This window comes from Athene cunicularia, assembly GCF_003259725.1.
Source record: "Athene cunicularia isolate RWA chromosome 19 unlocalized genomic scaffold, athCun1 chr19_part1, whole genome shotgun sequence".
In the NCBI taxonomy this organism is placed as follows: Eukaryota; Metazoa; Chordata; class Aves; order Strigiformes; family Strigidae; genus Athene; species Athene cunicularia.
The window spans coordinates 2,431,852-2,451,342 of record NW_020799124.1 but is presented as its reverse complement, the minus strand read 5'-3'; the positions used below and the strand labels follow the sequence as shown (position 1 = coordinate 2,451,342).

The following is a 19,491-nucleotide window of genomic DNA, read 5'->3' as shown; positions in this document are numbered from 1 at the left end:
CGTGCAGCTCGGCTCTCCTCGCCCGCAGCCAGCCCCTGGTCGGTGGAGGACATCCTGACAGAAGATGAGGAGCAGGACCGCGTTCCGCTGCAGAAGCTCAAGCGTTTGGGTAACCTCGGGGAGTCGGGAGTCAGCGGGGGGCGCGGGTGGGCGCGGGCCGTCAGCGGAGCACGCGGAGACACGCGCAGTTCCCGCGAGTTCTTCACGGAGCGCTGCGGTTTAGCCCCGTTTTGCAGTTCCCTGCAAGGTCTTAAAGATTTAAATGTCAGGTACCCGCCCTTTCACCGCGTCTCTTTGAAATTTTATTTGCAAACTAAGGGTGGTCTCAACCGCATTTGTGACTGTTTTGGATTAGTACTGCTTATCTTCTTTTTTAAAGGGGAATCAGAAGAACTGAGAGACTTGCTTCTGAATCCACATCTCAGGCAGCTACTGCTGACAGTCGATCAAGCAGAAGACAAAAGCTCTCTCATGAAAAAGTACATGCAGGAGCCATTATTCGTTGAGTTTGCAGACTGCTGTTTGAGAATTGTCGAGCCTCCCGAGAAGGAGAACATTCTTCCCGAGTGAGCTACTTTGGGAACATTTTTCTTTCCTTGAGATTTCTCCCCTCTGACAGAAGAGATTCGGCAGCACCATTCTGTCTGTTTCCTCAAGATTTGGTCACGCTTTGCTCGGGATATCAGTGCTCTAATTTTCAATTTAAAGTTGATAAACAGTGCCATAGTGTTGGGCAGATTTCTAATTACTAGGAATTAAACCTGATGTTCTGTGGACTTGCTGCCTGTTGGTACAGAAATACTGTTAACCATGGGAAACATTGCTCCCCAATAACAACATTAAATATATTTGCATTTATTTTAATCTACAAGCTGATCTTAAATGTTTTTGTTAACTAAACCTTAGCTGGTCAGACACCTTTACAAGATATTTAAGAGTTTATTTTCAAGTGGCATACACAGAAGAGCCGAACATTTTCCAGACCCTTTGCTGAGGACCCTGGCAGAGGTAAGGCTGTTGTAGGGAGCGCCAGCAACGCGTGGCAGTTGTGAGTATGTATCTTTTGGTCCTGACAATAAAAAGACAAGAGTCCAGGCTTACTTTTCCCTGAGACATCTGCTATTAGTGTTAGAGCTGACTGCTACTTGCCTCCTCAGTCTATCAGAGGTGTTACGTTACTGAACGCTCACAATCAATCCAAATAGAGTTGCAGCTCTCAACAAGAATTCAGCCTTACTTGCTCTCTCATCACCAGCCTCTTCTCCCAGGTACTGCCACAAGTGTTCAGTTCAAGTAGATATTACTTAAAGCACTTGATCTATTTTAATTATGTTGAGTGTTCTCATAGTACTGATGTTTCCTCTAATATGTGCGTGCGAGAGGAGGAATGCATCCCCCAACGCTCTCTAAATTTGAAGTATATTATAGTGTACGTACAATGCATCAATACAGAAAGCTCTGAGGTAGCTGCAGATATGGACGTTGAGTAATTTGAAAGCAGCAGCTTGCAGACCGTCCTTCCCTGAAGGCAAAACACAGTGTATGCAGATGGCCAAAACCTACGTCGGAAGGAGTTTTTTTCTGTCCAATAAAATCTGGTTAAATCCAGTGATGGAACAGGCATCCGTGTGGGGGCTGACATTAGCGTAATGCAGGGGAGACTTCTTACAGTGGAACCTGATGGAGCCCTGCAAGAAAAAGGTGGAGAGGTCAGTTGATTTTTTTGCCAGATTTTGAGCTGATTTTGTTGTTCAAACTAAGGAATGCTTTAGTATGTGATCAGCTGGTGAATATGAACGAGGATGGAGGACGACCTCCAAAGGAGTCCTAATACAAGTGAATTTAAGAGAAAATATTACTACAGAGAGCACCAATACTGTAATTTGAGCCGAAACTAGCTTAAACTCTGAGGACTTAAGTATTTAGTCAGTACTGAATGTAGTACTGCTTCTTCCTATTTGTAGTAACTGTGACCAGGCCCAGGCTACATTCTTGCACGCATAATTTTACGCCACCTCAAAAATTTATCAACAAAAACCCCAGCACAGGTGTAAAGTAACCAGAGTGCAGTTTCTGAGAGAAGCCAGTGTGGGTTGGGGCTCATTTGTGAATGGTATCAGACCGTTCAGCATGTGCGTAGGAGATTAAATACTTGAGGGTTGCTCCCTGCTTTCTGCCCTGAAAGTCCTCTGTGGTAATTAGTCTGTGCAGCTGTCTGCATAGTGAATAAAGACTTACTGGGGTATTAATACACCCGGTGGCTTCTCCCCAAGCAGAGGGGTTTTTTCACATCTTCATCTGTTGTGCAACTTGGATCCCCTAAGCAGAAGAAATACCTCATGTGTCACAGCAGATCCCGTGTGGGAATGCTCTGCTCTACCTTTCTAAAGCAGAGCTTTGAGCAGTTTGTTCCTAGGACAGAGCCTAAGGAGAGTTTTCATGCTTAGCTGAAGGTCTCAGCTCAGCCCCGTGTCTCGCTTGACCTGACAGCGGAGTCATCCTCGCACACCTGGGCCTATGGAAGGAGGGGGCTGCACCTGAGGGCAGGCTCGGCCTTGCTGAGCTCGGCAGCAGAGTTCAAGCTCCTGCGCTGGCGGCAGCTTGGCGGTGCCGCTGGTTGTGTTACCAGTGTTACCAGTGGCTTTGTTACCGCTAGGTTTGTTACCTGCGGGAGGGCTCTGATGGACGTGATGCCACAGCTGAAGGAAGAGCTTTCCACCCTGCAGCAGTCGCTCCTCTGACGTACTCTGAGGCTCGCCAGCAGCGACAGGTCCCTCCGGAGTCCCCGTACAGTAACGGGTGCAGCAGCCAGGACGAGGCCCAGAGGCCAGAACTGAATTATTGCCCGCAGAGGCCAGCTTGTTTCCAAAGAACAAGGCGGTTTGGCCGAGATCACGGGAGCTCCAGGAACCAAGAATGCCTTTTCATCGCCCTCATCCAATTCTGCTGCTGCTAACGCAGCCATTTTTGCCTGATGAAGAGAAGCAGAACAATATTCTTGAACAAGATTCTCAAATATCTTGAACAAAATTTCAAACTACAAAATTAAGAGGCTAAAAAAGAGGGCATCTTAAGGTACAGGACACCCTTTGGGACATTTTTTATGAAGGCAAGGCACTATGCTGCCGCTCTAGAAGCAGCTGTAGAGGACTGGCATCCATCTTCTGCGCTGGAGAAGAGTTCTCTGGAGAACTGATGGTTTTGTACAGTTACCTGACAGAGGTAGATTCTCTCCCAAACACTGAATGGCCTGAGTCACTCAATTTCAATGCTTTCCTGCCTCAATGTACTTACTTTCCATTTCCTCCAGCCATGCTTAATAACATTTGCAGCCCTGCGCATCCTCTGGAAGCGACTCTTGGCTAACCAGGAGCGAATAGCTGAAGATTTAATTAAAAGAAATCTGAGTACAAAGAATGTCAGAAGCTCTTGCGCACAACGTAAGAGAGATGGCACTTAAGCCTTCCCCTTTAATTAACATAACCACTCCTGCCACTTTAAACATCCAGTGTAACTGGAAATGGTACTTGTTCCATATGTGCAGCCACACCCTTATCAAATTACCTGCTTGGATGACAGTTGCAGACCATCGCTCCTTCACTAGTTTCTTCTGTTTAAATTTTCTCCAGCAACACTGAATGCAAAATGCTTTCTCATTTAACACCTCTGCTCTTCTGGCTTCAAGTTGCTCCAGCTGCATTGGGGACATGAGCCTGCAGTTAATACTCAGGGATGGAGTCGTCTTCACAACTCTTCCCTCTTCTACAGTCAGAAAACCACATGTGCCTTCCAGTGAAGTGTTGGGTTAGGTTTTAGCAGTGAGAACACTTCATTAGTGCTCATTAGATAACATGTCAAATGAAAACATAAGTATCTGAGGGGGAAGAGAGTGTTGGGGGGTAAAAGTGGCCACTCACAGTGGTCACAGTAGCAGCTGGCTTAAAACTAGCTCAGTTAAAGGGGTCTGTTATGGCTGCGTCCTCCAGTGTGCAAGCTTTGCAAAAGTGCCAGTCTCCTCCTGCTTAGGCCTGTCAGAATAGCCAGGCCTGTCAGCTGAGGCTAAGGAAAGCCAGTCCTTACTGGAACTGGGAGGGTACTGGCACCACTAGACAGGAAGGAAAATGCCAAATTCTGGTCACACTGGCATCACCTAAACCACAAGGATAATCTGTGCCAGAATCTCCAGTGTGCAGGTACACTCCAGAACTGTTCGCCAAGGAAATAGCACTTACCACAGAATTAGCCATAAATACTTTGGTTTTGCCACAATACACTGAAGCGTTTCCTGTTCTGTTCCCTGTTTGCTCAGCGGTAGTTTGTTCTGTAACAACATTCTGAAGGATCTCAAAAACAACAGAACGTGATGCTTTGTCATCACCCGCCGCCAGAGTCTCGCCTGCAGGTGAAGCATTGAAGAGAAAGTGTCACAACTCTGGGCAATCGGGACCAAGTAATTATCTTTACACTGAGATTTCTTGGCTGTTTAAGGGGGGGATACACCTGCACCCAGAGGGGAGGAGGCGATGGCTGAGACAGCACTAGATCTAGCTGCGTTCAAAGGAAAAATGTGAAAGCCTAGAAACCCAGCGTGGTGTGTTTGGGTGCTGTCTTACCACCCCATTCTAACCCACCCCAGGTAACAAACGCTGGTTTGGGTAGATCTAGACAATGAAACAGACTGGGGAGCTCAGCTGCTCTCACAGCGTCCTACGTGGAAACGTTAGAAAGCAACAGCAAAGCAATTAAGAGTAGATTTGAGCAGCTAAGAAAAATCTGATGAACTACCCAAATCTCAAAGCAGTTGGGAACAAAGAACAAAAAGCAAGGAATTAGACTCGTAGCCTTAATGTGCTGAAAGATGCAGGAACAGAAAATTCTACAGCTTTCACAGGGCATCAGAAGCAGCTAAGGGGACGTGTACTAAGCAGAAGTTTATTGCAGCAATAAAAGGTTATTAAAACCATTTCTGGGACACAGTACACAAGATTTTACGTTACGAGACAAACAGGTTAGCCAGATTAATCTATTTGGAAATAGAGTTAGACTTAATTCAGACCTGTCCTTGAAAGAGATTGTGTTGGTCAAGGCAATGCTGCATGAGTTTCTGCATGCCCAATGCGGGAACGTGATGGTCTTTGTATCTTTCCATCCTGGATACTGTTTGCTTTTCTGCTATAAATATTTCTAAGGAGATGAGAGCATTTTAAGGTACTGAAAACAAATATAAGCAATTCTTGCTTACAGGAAGACATCTGGTGACTATGATGGTGTTTGAGGGGCTGGGCTGATAAGGGAACCTAAAGCTTATCCCCGTGTTTAGGAAATTGTTTTGCTTTGTTTGCAGCTTATTACCTGCTAAGATAAAAAGGACTAGCGACCTATCACAAAGAGGCATTTCAGCTAATGGGTTTATAATTGAGGGAAAAAGATATGGCGTGTAAGTAATTTCCAAGCTTGTACTTCATTACTTCATTCCATTTCCGCAAGGTGAATAGATTTCCAGCCATTTTACTTATCTGACATAGGCTGGTTCCTACTGGTCCTGCTTCCCACCTCTACTGGTTACTGAGCAAACCCACTGGGTGAAGATGGGATTAATCTGGGTGACAGAAGGGGGTTGCTTTCAAATATTATTAACTTTCAATACTAAATATAACCACCTGACGAGCTCCTTCTCTCAGAGGTTCATACCAGAGATGTTACCTTGTAGATTGGATTGTGGTTTTTAAAGTCCATCCTCGCTCTTGCTTAGAAAAAAGAATCGCATACAGAAGTTTGCAAAAGGGAGAAGAAGCAGCAGCATCCAGGTAAGTAGAAGGTCAGTGTGTTCAGCAAGAAAACAAGGTGGGAGAAAAAAAAAAGAAAGGAAGGAGAAGGAATATAAGCGAAAAGGTAAGTGGTTTGCAAGTCTACTCAAGAACCAACTCTAAATCAAATGATATTGGGGGGAACCCCAAACACTATTATAACTGTAATTGTTTTACCCAAGAGGAACGCAGAAAACCAGCAGTAAGATGCACCTCTTCACGAGAGCCTGCTGTAAGCATCAGGCAGGTTAGAAACTCAGGTTGGTGATAGATTAGAAAAATATTTTGAGAATAGTGGTGTCCCTGGTGCTGAATACAGTAATTGAGTAATTGTAGCTGATCTATGCGGTATCAAGTTTGTGCAGTGATAATTTTACTTGATAGCAGAGGGATTAGCTAAAGAAACGTACCTTCTTTCTCAGCAGTATGATAGTTGCTCTTATCACACATTCTGTTTTTATTGGGCCCACGTGATTTTCTCAGTATTTCGTAGCGCTCAGTGAAACTTTGAAAAGGGATCCTGACAGACAAACGTACAGTTAATTCCAGGCAGGTATCAGTTACTACGTGGTAAATAACCTGTCCTTTGAGGGGGAAAGTGGCAGAGTGGCTTCAAAGATCCAGTGCACAGAATGCACACAGCCTCATGCCTGTGTAGTCACCAACACGCAAGAAAATGGGGACTTTGAGGAGAAATTCAGGAGGCTGCCTATTGCCCAGTAACTGAATTTTGCCTGTAACAAAGACTGGACAGGAGTCGTGCTCGTTTATGGTAACAGTGAGCTTCACCCCATCAGTACTGAGCTGTCAGAAACGTGACCAGCTCGGGCCTTGGTTCTCCATGCCCCAAAGGTGGGCAAGAAAGCCCAGCGAGGCGACTGACGATGAGATGCTCGACTATGAGATGACTACACTTTAATGAATGCTATTTAAAATTTAATTTTAATCACTGTAAGTGTTCCTGTGAAGCCACATTCAAATAGAAAGTTTTAATACATGACAGTCCACAAACATCAGCTTCTCAGACTGGGAAGGTACAGTGAGCTTTCAGACCAGGGGTGGGTTATAAACACATCTGGACTCTGATATATATTTTTTGGGGGTTTTTTTGGTCCTGAATGCAAGTTGCACTAGCACTGCTTGTGCCGTTACTGCACTTTTGGACTGGCTGAATGAGCACAGTCTCGTTATCCAAAACACAGAACAACAGTCCAGATCTGTGACAGGTTATTTTTGTCTCCAAAACAAGAAAGAGAGGTGCTCAAATTAGCTTAAAAGCAAGCAGGCAGCAAAACTCTTCAGACAGCTTTGAAAGAATCAGTAGTTCGGTGGTCTGAAACAGACTGCAAAATACTTGGATTTCCTGCTTATAAGCTCTTCTGAATAACCACTAATTGCCATTGAAACGGATTATAAAAGTTGTTGCTTAAGAAGTTCGGACTTACCTAATCGGGAAGCCCGCCGCACTGATGGTGATGGCTTCGACTATTCCACACGCCTGAAGCTGGCTGAGAACCTGAGGCATAAATTGAGCTGGTTGAGTTAACTGCTCTTTGGGGAAGCTGCTGCCACAGCTCGCCTGCTGGGCGCCCCCAGGCTGCGGAACGAGGGTGTTACTACTGCTCCGAGTAACACCCGGAGTAGGGTCAAGGTAGTGCTAACTCAGGGACAGTCCTCGAGTGCCCTCCCCTGTGGTATCCACACCCCGCGCTGCCCCACGGCAGCGATTATGAAAACCCAGCGTTGGTATTTTAATACTACTTGCATGCAATCAGCAAATTCTCCGAGTGTTTAAAATTAATGCGGCACTACTCCATGCTTGTTTTTACATCAGATGAGGTTCTCTAGTGATAGCTCTGCTCTGCTCCCAAGGACATGCTTGTCAGCTGATCTCATCTCACTTGTCCTAGACTAGACTCCAGGATCAAGCAAAGTTTTGTTGCGGGCATTCACCACGAGATGTCTGTGTGACCGGGGCTGCTGAGCCGTCAGATCACCTTTATCTATTCTGAGGGCTGGGATGGTGGCACCTCAGATGAACCCAGGAGCGCTCTGGTAGGAGAATTTCTCATACAGCAACAAGTTGCACCTGGAAGAGCTGCTGTGCGTACTAGCTCCATTTCAGACAAACATCATCACTGATACTGGATGTTTCTCTTGGAAGCTCCAAAGGAGGAAAAAAAAAAACCTATTTCAAAATGTGCTGTGAAAAGAGCTTTGTGAGTGACTCAAGATCGTAAGAGCTCCAAAGCAAAGCCCTGCACAATGGCTTTAGGAAGCTTCTCATTGACTCAGAGAGGAAAGGCTTCTGAAAAGTTACCTCTTCTCTTTTAAAAGTCATTGCCTTGCAGTCAGCATTGGGCTTGATGCATCGGATGTAATGCGGGGTGGTACTATTCAAAATCTGCATGAGATGTTCCAGTGAACCCTGTAGCAAACAAATACAGGTTTAATTAGGGATTCCTCCACAGGTAGTTTAGCTAATCAGTGGCCTACAAAAACAATGAAGCTGGTTTTTGCAAGGATGGCCTTACAGACTCAGAATTAGCAGAGCTCTTCCGTAAGGACAGCTTGAGCAAAAAAATCCCCTCCATGGATGCTTTAGTAAAACTGTTGACGGTAAATTCAGAAAGTTTCCAAAATCACAGCAGGGCCATCAGTTGAAGCCAATCCTTCAAGAGGCAGAGGTAGGAAGAAGCCTCAGAAAGGCAGAGGCCCAACTATTAAAGGAAAAGGTAAAATTGGAGTGAGTTAAAACCTAGAGAATATCAGGAGTCTGAAGCTATTTCTGGTTTACAGCTGTTTCATTTTAATAACATTTACTGATCTTGGCCCAACGATTCTCTGTTCTCGTTAGTTATGAAGACAGCAGTAGAAAGCAGAAACTTGAATAGAATGTACCTTGAACTTTGACACCACTGTAACAACAGCTGCTCTGTTCTGGGTTTTGATGCTATTTTGGTTCCTTTCTGTCATGGGAAATAATTTTTGAAGTAAAGGGTCCTTAGAATTCTGCAAAACATGGACCAGCTCTGGTGGAATGGGGTCCTGCAAACACAGACATTACTCATTAGTAGTTGGACTTAGGCAGAAACCTGCCACCTTTGAAAATGACTAAAAATTCCACATATATAGATGGAATAGTATTTCTGATGCCAACTTTGATTAAACCACAGCTGTAGTTTCAAATCTGACTGCATAGGTTCATTCACGGTCAGAGTCGGGAACAAAAACCAGTGTTTGGCTGAAGAATTGGCAAATCCAGTCAAACGTACAACTGCTCCTAACATCATTCTCGTTATACAACTTAAGTGAGCTAGAAGTCTCAGGACTAGTTTAATCCTCATAGGGCAGTCTGCAGCAGACATTAGAAAAGCTATTAGAAAGTCTTCCTTTTAATTAAGAGATGGTATCTCATTGCATCACCTAATACCACTTGCCATAATTGCTGTCGATGTCAGACAAGGGACACTCATATCTGCAGACTATTGCACTTATTCCCTGGTGGCAAATCGAGGCCAAAACTTGAGTTTTCTGGTACTTTCAGTAGTTGAGTCTTTGAGTAGTTGCTTGTTTCTCACAAACTTACCCGAACTTTGGGGGTAAATGAAGTGTTCTATTTATGGTTATAGAAATGCCCTGATGCCATTAACCCTTCTGCATTGTCTCAGGATTCTTCAGGAATGGTAGAAGCCCTGATTTAGTGAAACATGGTCCACTAAATCCTCAGCTGAAGGGTCTGCTAACAAAGCATTTGCTTATGCCAGTGACGGTTCGCTGAAAATCAGACCAAGAACATTACCCGGTCTTACGTGGCCTGAAGGATTTATCTGGAGCAAGGTATGTATAATCCAGTAAGCACCGCTGAATATGCTTGTTAGTGGTGCTTTGATTTAAATTGCTTTTGGTCTGTAAGATTTTTTTGGTTTGTCTTTTTAAACAGCTCTTTCTGAAAACACCTACCTTATTTTTCTCCACCATTGCTGCCAGCTGATAGCAGACTTTGCCAGCATAATGTGAAATAATAAAGTTAGGCTTCTTGCTAAACTTGTTTCGACTTAAACATTGATTATTAGACAAGGCTTTCTCAATCCGAGTTTGAAACAGGTCAGTGTTAGAGGATCTATTCAGACGGCACTCCTGCACAGCAAACGAGACAAAATTGCAGCATCTCTTATTTCTCATGAAGAACTTCTTTAAAAGCTGAGACATGTTACATTAAAATCACAGCCGTTTTACTTTTAGAGTGGATTTGAGTATGCAAGACCTGAAATCTTGAGGGGAAGGGGAATAAAAAATGTAATTGAGGCTTTATATTTGAATCAGAACATCCAGGATCAGAGGAAAAAAGACAGAATAGGAGGAAGCAGTGTCATGATTGTTCTGAAAAATAAGCTCTGCAGAAATTGCATAGCTGACAAGTTTCCTCATATAGTTTTCATGTTTTCTTTGGTGGCATGGGACAGAAGAAAGGCAACTAGGCCAAAAGCAGTAGGGTTTTAGATCCACACATACCTCATTCAGCAAAGAAAAAATGCTGAGAGGATTGCCCTCTATCAGATCGAGGCAGTTCTGGTTGTCCTGGTAGTTTATGAAAGACCACTGTAGGCCTTCTGCTGCATATTCTTCCTGAAGTAAGAGAGAAACTGGTTATGCTGCAGCAGAGGGCACTAGAGCTCAAACAACTCTGTCCCTTTTCACAGTTTGATGCTGTTACTGTTTAACAACTTAAGCCCAGGCTCAGCCTGCTCATCCAAAGCTCAGTTCATGTTCAATACCAATCTTGAGAAAAAACAAAACAAAACAAACAAGGATATTCTACCTCAGGTAGCTTTGGAGTATGTAGCGGCAGATCCTGCTGGAACAATTTGTTTAAGTATTACTTGGGAACCTCACAGATTTATCTGCAAGGCTGCTCTGCAGAGTAAACAGAGGCTCTCCTGGCTGTACTGAGTCCTGCTCTGAAGGGCAGGGCACACACAGAACTCCTTCCTTAGATGGGGACATGGTTTGAACCGACCACTGTGTGCCAGACTTTACTAGCTGAGCTCCATTTAAACCAAATCCTGATCCAAAAGGAACTGGAGAAAGATACCGGTGGAAATAATTTGTTCAATATTTCTGCTGATTTACAGAACAAACCATCAGGAGTGTTTAACAAGCACAAGCTCCAGCCAGTTAGTTTAAAAGTCTCCTGCTAAAAGCTTGCTCAGCACAGCCACTAATGGCGTTTAAGTGGTTTGGGACACGGCCAGGTCAAGAGAGGCAAGAGGGCAGCAGTGATTGGGAGGGGCACTATAAACAGAGGTCGTGAATCAGTTTCAAGGAAAGTAATTGTGTGCTTGAACTTGGTTTCCATCTTCACTGCCCATTAACCCTTGGCATACTGATGAGAGCAGGCAAGGAAAAAAAAAAAAAAAAGGCTGGGCATATGAAATTATGGTCCAAGAGATATTTATCTCCTGAATAAATTGATAAAACTAGGTCATGAGGCAGAAGGTAGCATCATGTCGGTGCCATAAAGAAAATAATTCCCCAGATTCCGGTTGATGGCAAAGAGCATTGTGGTAATGTGTGTGTGATGTGGAGGGATTCAGCGAGGACGGGAGGACATCTGTTAGAGCAGCAGCCCAGGCCTGGCAGGGACTCTGTAGCTTTCAGAGCACTCAGAGGAGAGCTGGAATAAGCCGTGTGTGACCAGTTAGGCGAGTGACTGCAATGCATTTAGCACGGTGCAAATACCTTCTCTACTGTGAAACAACAACTCGTGTACCTCCTCAGTCAAAAATAAAAGCTGATGCACAGTGTGGTTTTGTCTTTAAAGGTACCAGCATGCCAAGTGGCTTTCTGGAGCTGCTCTCCTGGGGCAGAAGGTCTCTGCCAGGTACCACGTGCTGGGTTACAGGGTTCTGCTGGGCACTCTGCCTTCACAGTAAGCTCAGGTCTAGAAGCTCCCTGCCTGTTTAGGTACTTTATGCTTGATGAAGAGAATTAACGTGGCTCTAAGCAGCAGCTTCCAAGAGAATCTCAATTTAGGCTACACTTACCTCAAGAATTTAGTTTTAAGTGTTCAGCTCTTTGAGGGAAAGCAGTTTAAGAGGCCCCAGAGCCAATGGAGCTCTGTAATAGGGAACAGAATTCCAGGAGGCAAGAGAGCAAGCTGTCTCATTCCACCAACTGCCCCACACTCTCCTCTTTAAAAAAGCAATTGTTACTTACATCCTACTGATTTCTGTGGCATTACTTACTCGACTAAAGCTTGCAATCTGACCAGAGGCACAGAAATACAATTAAAGAGACAAAAAGTGCCTTTTTAAAATTAGATATTTAACATTTAATGTTAGGGGTATTACCTGTTGTGCCTTCAGATAGTGTGCTACAAAATGCTGCTGCAGTTTCTCATTGGCGTAGTTAATACAAAGCTGTTCCAAGTTGTTTTCAGGGAAGGCTTCAAAGCCATAAACATCCAGCAAACCTAGAAGGAGTGTGGGAGGACAGTGCCACTTTGGTCTAAGAATAGCTGGAAGGAGTTAGGGTTACTCCCTTAAACCAGTTAAATAACCATACCTATGAAGCTGGTCCACGCTGAGGGGTCTGCATAGATGCTTTCGTTTATGACCAAAACGAGCCACTCAAACAATCTGCAATGACAACTGGATTAGTTGGAAAGTGCTTGCTTCTAAAAATCCAAGTAGTGTTATTTTACTGCCATTTATACCAGTATCACACGGAAAAAAACAAAATATTGTGACATGCTGCCTGCTGACATGAAACAGCAGTTCTCTGAAGATCTCTCTATCAGATACAGCAGCTGTGTCTGCACCTACAACTGAATCAAGGCTGAGAGGGGAAAGGAGAGTTACACCCTTACCGAGTTCAAGCAGAAAACCAGGGAAAATAAATCCCTCCGGCCTGCCTATTCCCTCACAAAAATTCTACAGATTAGCAAAGCAACCAGGCCTACGTGTCCTTACCTAGCGTAGATCACTTTGGCCAGGCAGTCCCTCCTGGTCTCGCATTCGGCTCTGGAGCACGGCTTCTTGAAGACTTGTTGTTGTTTTCCAGCTGTTATTGTTCGAATTCTTAATGATTCCAGTAGTTCCTCGACGGGTATCTTCAGCAGATCTCCAGCAGTCTTCACAAAATCTTGTTCAGGAAAAAAAAAACCCAATGTTGCAAGGTTATCTGGAGTGTCAAATGAACGCAGCCCCTCTGAAGTTATGGAAGGTCCAGAGATAGTAGAGAAAAATGACACTTCCATGAACTCACCAACTTAAATGTGGATTTTGAATCTTTTTACCCAAACTTGGATGAGCAGGCTCTTAATTTGGATGTACAGTACCTCTAGAATTTTAGGTACTCTATTTCAAATGAAACAATACCAAGACAGTCTGAAGTTTGCCACACTGAAGTAGGCATTTTAGAGAGCACTCTCTAGCTATGTCTTTGTTACTTTTTCACCTTTTTTTGAGCAGACACCTCTAAAATCCAGATAGGCAAATCAAACAATCATGACCAGAAAAAAACTGGTCAGGGATTTGGGGGATAGTCAGGAAATGTAGAAGCATGAATATTTGCTAACAAAGCATTTAAGATCTTGCTAACCTGAGCTGTATGCAAAACTATTTGAATGTTAAGTAGTGTGAATTCAGAGCATGTGAAATAATAGTAGGAAACTTCACTATTCAGGACAGTGTTGTAGTTCTGAAGGGAACCTAGATCCACAAACCTCCTGAAGACATGCAGAGCCACCTATGGTCTGTGCTACAATTTAATAGATTTGCTGTTTTGAGTTTTAGGCTTTATCATGAAAATGTCAAAGCTTTAATTTTAAGAGCCCTGCTCTCCACTCCGGGTCAGATTTCTGTAAGTCTTGTGATGTCAGCATAAGATTACAATCAAGAGCAACAGTTCTGCTAATAATCCTTCTAAAATGACTGTCTAATGCTGCCGTTGCCTTAACCTGTAACAGAAGGATATTATCTCTCCCAGCAGGGGAGCATTAGGCTTTCGTTTGTTCAGTACTTTGAAACCATGAAGTACCGAACAAAAGGACGCTTAAATTTTGGGTTGTGCTTGACCTTGATAGTCTCCTATCAAGCAGGAGAGTGTAGTAATCCTTCCCATTAGGCACCTGCACTCAGATAACAAGACTCTCTGGAGCATGGCGTGCTTGTTACCTCACCTTTGGTTTTGTCTTCTAGTTCACAGGGCTGAGACTCATCCACTGGATTAGAGAATTGAACGTTCCCGAGATGGAGAAGGCCTGACAACACCTAAAATATAACCAATCCTTGAGTTTCCTAAAGCAGAGCTCCCCTCCAAGGCAGCGTCCTCTTAGCCTTCCCTTAGCCACACAAACAGGACAAGTCAAAACATTTCTGCACAAAAAAAACCCCCAAGCAGATTTCAAGCTTCTATGTTAATTCCTAATGCTGCAATTACTGAAGGAAAGCTAAAGTTCACAGGTGCAGGCTTTTAGTTGAGATCTAATATCTGGCTGTGGAGCTGCAGGCCCTCCAGTCTGGAGCACCAAACGACCCACGTTCTGTCCACTGACACGGATTTACTTCTGCAGAAATCCCACCCTAAAAAGACATCCCAAACATCATTAGCAGCCTCGTGGTGACCATGCTTTGTACCTGACCTTGAAAATATTGTTCTGCGTGGAGCAGTCAATGCCCAAGTGAAACATTGCATCTCTGGTCACCTCGAAGCAGTCCTCTGAAAAGCCAAACAAGTGCTATTTTAAAGAATGCCATGCACACAAACACAGGCGAGCCCAACACTCTACAGCACGTCCAGTTTGGTTGGAATTGCCAACGATCAAGGAATTTGGTAAATCCCAGAGTACAAGCTGGGATTAATAATTAAGTCACTGACTTAATACTGACTCTGCGGGGCTCTGAAGTTAGGCAGCGGGTTGCTGAAGCACATCCAAAGACAAGACAGTTTCTAAACATAGCCACAGAGAGATGCAAATTCACCAGGCTTTAGGTCAGGTGAAAACTCTTAATAGTGCAAACTGAAACTTAAAAAGAATCGCATTAATGCAGGTGGCTTTGCAAACTCTCTGCTGTCGGCTGACCAACCTGGGTCGGGGGATTTAATAGGACAGACACGCTTTTTGCCTGCCTCCCTTTAAAGTCACAGCCATTATTAGTGGACAGTCTGTGCAACTAATCTTTACCATCTAAGTTTCTTTCAGAATTTGGCAGCCAGCGGTAGTCAGCCCCTTCTGGAAGGTTCCATTCCAGCCTCTCCTCTGCAGTAGCACCTTTTGTGATCTGGAGACAGAAAACAAGGTAACAACTGAATTCTGCCTTTGGTATTTACAGCTCACAGACAATGAAGGATAACGTACTGGGAGCCTGATTTATTTTGGAAGCATGGCAGACAGGGAAACTGTTAAATATTAAAAGCTGCAACTGTGCTAAATCTGGTGATTTCATCCCCACTGTTTGTCAGAAACATCTAGCAAAATTAACAGAAGGCAAACCTGATAAAAAATATGGAAGTTTCTTTCATTGGGGGCCTGATAGGCAACTCTGGTCTTCTCCAACAGGAAAGTCTGAATGGAAGCACTACTCAGATGGTGGAATCTAGAGGGGGGAAAAAAAAAGCAAAGGCTTCAACAAAAGTTCCTCACAGAATCCAATAGATGTTGCATTGTCACGATACCAACTGACTATGAATGCTTTGCAGTTCACCTTCAGTTTTGTGCAAGCTTAATGTAATATTTTATTCAGAGTTCTTAATTGCATCTCCGTTTTTGCATTGCTCTCTTTTAGAAATCAGCGTGAGAGCTTGCAGGAAAAAAAAAAAAAAAGCAAGATATAAACCTCTAGCAAACCAAAATATGTTCTAAAGGCAGATAAAATATTCTATGGCAGACTTCAGAATCAGGCTTGTAGAGATTTAAAGGAACAAGACAATAGATAAGGTTTTTACACAGTAATTATTACCTGTCTAACCGAAGCTGGATATATTTTCCAAAACGGCTACTGTTGTTATTCCGCAGGGTACATGCATTTCCTGTGAAATTGCCAGTGACAGATACAGCATAATCAGAGTGGTTCCACTCCTCCGTGTAGGACATATAGATATTAAGGGCCATTTGTGTATAGCTCCAGTATTTGAAGAGTTTGTCTTTTAAGGAGGACCGAGAGCTAGCTTAGACCTGTGTATTAACAAAGAAAATTCCCCACAGTGGCCACTACTTCTTGCTGTTAAAAAAAGCCTCATTTACCAAATGCTTCCATGACAGGGTTGGAATCCAACACTCTCTTCTCTATCCTTTCCACAGTTTCATTGCCTCTTGGGGAGATAACTGAAGCAGCAACAGAAGCATAGAATTTCATAAGGCAGCGAGATGTCCAGGTCTGCAAGAGAAAGGCTTGACAATAGGCCTTTGTTTTCACCACGTTATTAGTTATGTCTGTTAGTGAAACAGCACTAGCTTCTGAAAACACAGCATGCAGCTGGCGGTGATGCTAAAGGGAGTAATTGTGTCAGGTTTGTAGCTCTAGTTCAGTGGAAACTTTTTGTGCATATGCTTGCGTGCAACAGACACACATTTAAATGCTGTTGGAGTCGGAGTGCTTTGCTGAATGGCAGTTTTATCAAGATGCAACCATCTGGAAACTCAGCTAGAATTAACGGCTCGTATCTTAAGATGAACTGAATATAAATGGACTTAGAGTCATTAACACTCAGCAAATCAATTTGTTCTTAGGCTTAAAAATATCCTCGATATCTTCCTGAATAGGGATGGCCCACTACAGAAGAGCCCAGGATAGGATCTGAACTCTCCGCTGCTTCCAGCTCTGTACGGAGGGTTTGCCCACACTAGCTCCTAACAGCCGGGGCTCAGACATTAACTCAGGTGCAGTTCCTGTGGAATAAGTCCATTCTAGCCCTCCCAGAAATTACAGATGTCACTGAAAGAGCAGCTCTATTGAGTAGAGTCTATTTAACTGCAGCAATCACTTAATGCTTTACGCATATTTGAAGAGTCATGCTAGAGCAGACTGGCTACGTGCTCTGTCAGAATTTTTTTTTTCTTCGTCTTTGCTTGTTCGCTGAAATACTATGCACTGCAAATCGCTAGCAATTCTCAAACCTTAAGAGCAATGTCATAAAAAAAGTCTCCTTACCTTCCCAGCACCACTTTCTCCACTCACAATTATAGACTGGTTTACAGGGTCTAGCTGGCTTTGGACGTTTCTGTAGGTTTGCTCAGCCACTGCAAAGATGTGAGGTTTTAAATCCTGGCAGTAAAAGAGAATATTCATATTTAAGAGAACAGTAATTACACAGTTTAACAGCAATAGACAGCAAAGATCTTCTCACATTTATCTGAAAACAGCACTGCTCTGTTACCAGAACTCAGATTTGACTAGAAATGGGTGTTATCCTTTAGGATTATTTTGCTGATAAAGATTGTGAAGAATTTGACATCTGGGTTCTGCGGAAGGACGGTTATTTCAAATATAAGGATTACCTGAGGCCGAAGTGCAACATGGTACTCTCTCATAAGCTCAGGTGAGTAGAGGCAGGAGATGGGCTGAAAGGGATTTAAAGCCACCAGGCTGCAGCCAGCATTTGTATAAAACAAGTTTACTGTGTATCTTGCTTGAAGACATTTCAGAACTGAAAGACACACCTTCTGTTAGCATCTTTTGGAAAGTGTATTTGACTCTTCTTGTTTCTGTTTGCAATAAAAATCTTCAGATATGTTACCTATTAGGTTTAATAGAGAATGAGGTGATCAAGAGAGTGATATAGGTCTAATATACATAACAATGACTTGAAGAGTTGCCCTTATTTTTAAAAATATTAAGGGAGGGATCTGCTAACTATTCCTTTCAATACATCCTTAAATGTGCTTTTATAAGGTTTCACACAGTCCTAGAAAGCAAATCTGTTGACTTGCAGAACAAAGAGATGCAAGAATTCCCCATCTGCACTGGGAATGGGCCTTAGCTTGCTTCTCTTAACAGGATCATCTTCAAAAGTGCAGTGAGGAATTTACTTTCTAAAACGAATTTCATGGATATTTAAGTTAGAGCCTCGTTTTCTGATACGTTCATATAACACCAAACCGCAATCACAAGGTCACACAAGAGTCCTTCAACAGCATTAACTCTCAGCCACGCCCTGGTTACCTGAGCCAGATGTGAGCTCTGTGTGCAGAGCGTGATAAGGGACCAGCATGGTGGAATCTACAGCAGAAGTATTTTGGAAAAAAAAAAAATCAGCCAAAACAAATGTGACTTTCTAAGGCTCTGAATAATAGGCTTTGAATTTTTAACCACTGTGCTCATGACAGTATTAAGGCGATGAGAACAGTAACTACTGTATATTAGCCACCAGGGAAAGTGACTCCTCAAGAGAACCTCCCCTGGCTGGCTGCTTACCTGTGGTAGTTGTCACTGGATTAACTTTTGTGAGGTCATCAAAAAGATGCAGTTTCTCTTCATCGCTGAGGAACGCTCTAACTTCTTCTTCAAATGATTCACTGAGGTCATTCTGGATGATAGAATCTTCTTTCTGGCCATTTTCCTGGAGGGGATGTTAGATCAGCACCAGTCAAAAAGCTGAATATAGCTGGACTTTCACCTCATCCACTATAGTTTATAGCTCTTTTACTGCTTCCACATAACAGTTCAGTCTCAGCAGGAGTCATAACTTAGTACGTTTGAGCTACTCTTCCTTCCAGTTGCCCTCCCCTGCATCGATGGCTCCCATAGGGTGCTCTGTTTTTACCAAGCATGTGAGAGATGGCAGGCTGACAACACTGTCTGTAAACTGAATTCATCACTGGTAATTGTAGCTGGAAGCATAGGCACTCAGAAAGAATGTGTCCTTAGACTCACACTACCTGGCACTTGCAATTTGCAGGTCTTTCAGCACAGACACACTTCTACAATGTTCTCAGCTGGCATATTCTAAGCCTGTGAACCTCATTCATTTGGTGCAAACACTGCCTTGGGCAGAAGGAAGCAGGAAGGACTGGCTCCAGAGGCTAAGGCAGAGCTGAAAGCTGTTGTGGCCCAACACATATGTCATTTTCCTAGCAGAAACTTTCAATTTTAGAGCAGGGATTGAGGGTCCCCAAGAATGAAGTTGCAGAGGGCACACATTGCAGCCAGGGGAAAGAAATGGTGACGTTGTAAGAACTGGCCTGCATTAAGTGAAGATTTGCACCCTCTGAATCACTTAAAGTATTTAAATCTTAGCCTCTGGGCTCCCACGTCCTTGACAATATCAGTTGGAAGGACACATTTGTTGTACAAACGTAATGGAAAACTTAGCCAGAAGACAGATTTCAGGTCCTGTTTGTCATTTCAGGGGGAACAAAGAGAGGCTAGAAGGAAACATGAAGAAGGGAAAAGATGCCAGTCCTGATTTTTACATTCTATATATTTTCTGTTCGACTTCTCCCTGATAGAAAGTCCTCCAAAGTAACCCTCCTCATTTGCATTTACTAGCATAAATCTGCAATTCTTTACAAGTTAACCAAGTGAATGAACAGTATCACCTTGTTTATACAGGAAAAGTGCTAAATTTAGTTAGCAGCATTGCCTCTACTGAGCTAAGCTCATTAATAAAGGGCAAAACACACTGCAACACCCCATTAACACATTCCTAAAAAAAAAAAAAAAAAAAAAAAAAAAAAAAA

General features: G+C 43.4%; 2 protein-coding genes across 2 annotated transcripts in view; one reads left to right on the top strand and one right to left on the bottom strand.

Moving 5' to 3' along the window:
- Positions 1–3: 3 nt before the first annotated feature.
- Positions 4–868, top strand: ZNHIT3 (zinc finger HIT-type containing 3; the record flags this gene model as incomplete). The annotated part of the gene is made up of 2 exons (XM_026861809.1): positions 4–109; positions 380–868. Coding segments are annotated over 2 exons (297 nt in total), but the record flags the coding sequence as incomplete, so codon positions are not given.
- Positions 609–19,491, bottom strand: part of MYO19 (myosin XIX) — a 19,349-nt gene continuing 466 nt past the window's right edge. Inside the window, exons 3-25 of the mRNA XM_026861808.1 lie at positions 18,227–18,371; positions 17,311–17,459; positions 16,964–17,077; positions 16,057–16,189; positions 15,773–15,842; positions 15,307–15,409; positions 14,998–15,094; positions 14,455–14,531; positions 13,993–14,083; positions 12,782–12,953; positions 12,375–12,448; positions 12,161–12,282; positions 10,323–10,436; positions 9,771–9,947; positions 8,709–8,855; positions 8,128–8,235; positions 7,253–7,323; positions 6,218–6,327; positions 4,233–4,396; positions 3,565–3,694; positions 3,295–3,380; positions 2,666–2,971; positions 609–1,688 (exon numbers count right to left, since the gene is read on the bottom strand). Of these exons, the coding sequence (XP_026717609.1) occupies positions 1,560–1,688; positions 2,666–2,971; positions 3,295–3,380; positions 3,565–3,694; positions 4,233–4,396; positions 6,218–6,327; positions 7,253–7,323; positions 8,128–8,235; positions 8,709–8,855; positions 9,771–9,947; positions 10,323–10,436; positions 12,161–12,282; positions 12,375–12,448; positions 12,782–12,953; positions 13,993–14,083; positions 14,455–14,531; positions 14,998–15,094; positions 15,307–15,409; positions 15,773–15,842; positions 16,057–16,189; positions 16,964–17,077; positions 17,311–17,459; positions 18,227–18,371 (2,889 nt within the window). The 3' untranslated portion in view covers positions 609–1,559. The remainder of the gene's footprint in view (positions 1,689–2,665; positions 2,972–3,294; positions 3,381–3,564; positions 3,695–4,232; positions 4,397–6,217; positions 6,328–7,252; positions 7,324–8,127; positions 8,236–8,708; positions 8,856–9,770; positions 9,948–10,322; positions 10,437–12,160; positions 12,283–12,374; positions 12,449–12,781; positions 12,954–13,992; positions 14,084–14,454; positions 14,532–14,997; positions 15,095–15,306; positions 15,410–15,772; positions 15,843–16,056; positions 16,190–16,963; positions 17,078–17,310; positions 17,460–18,226; positions 18,372–19,491) is intronic.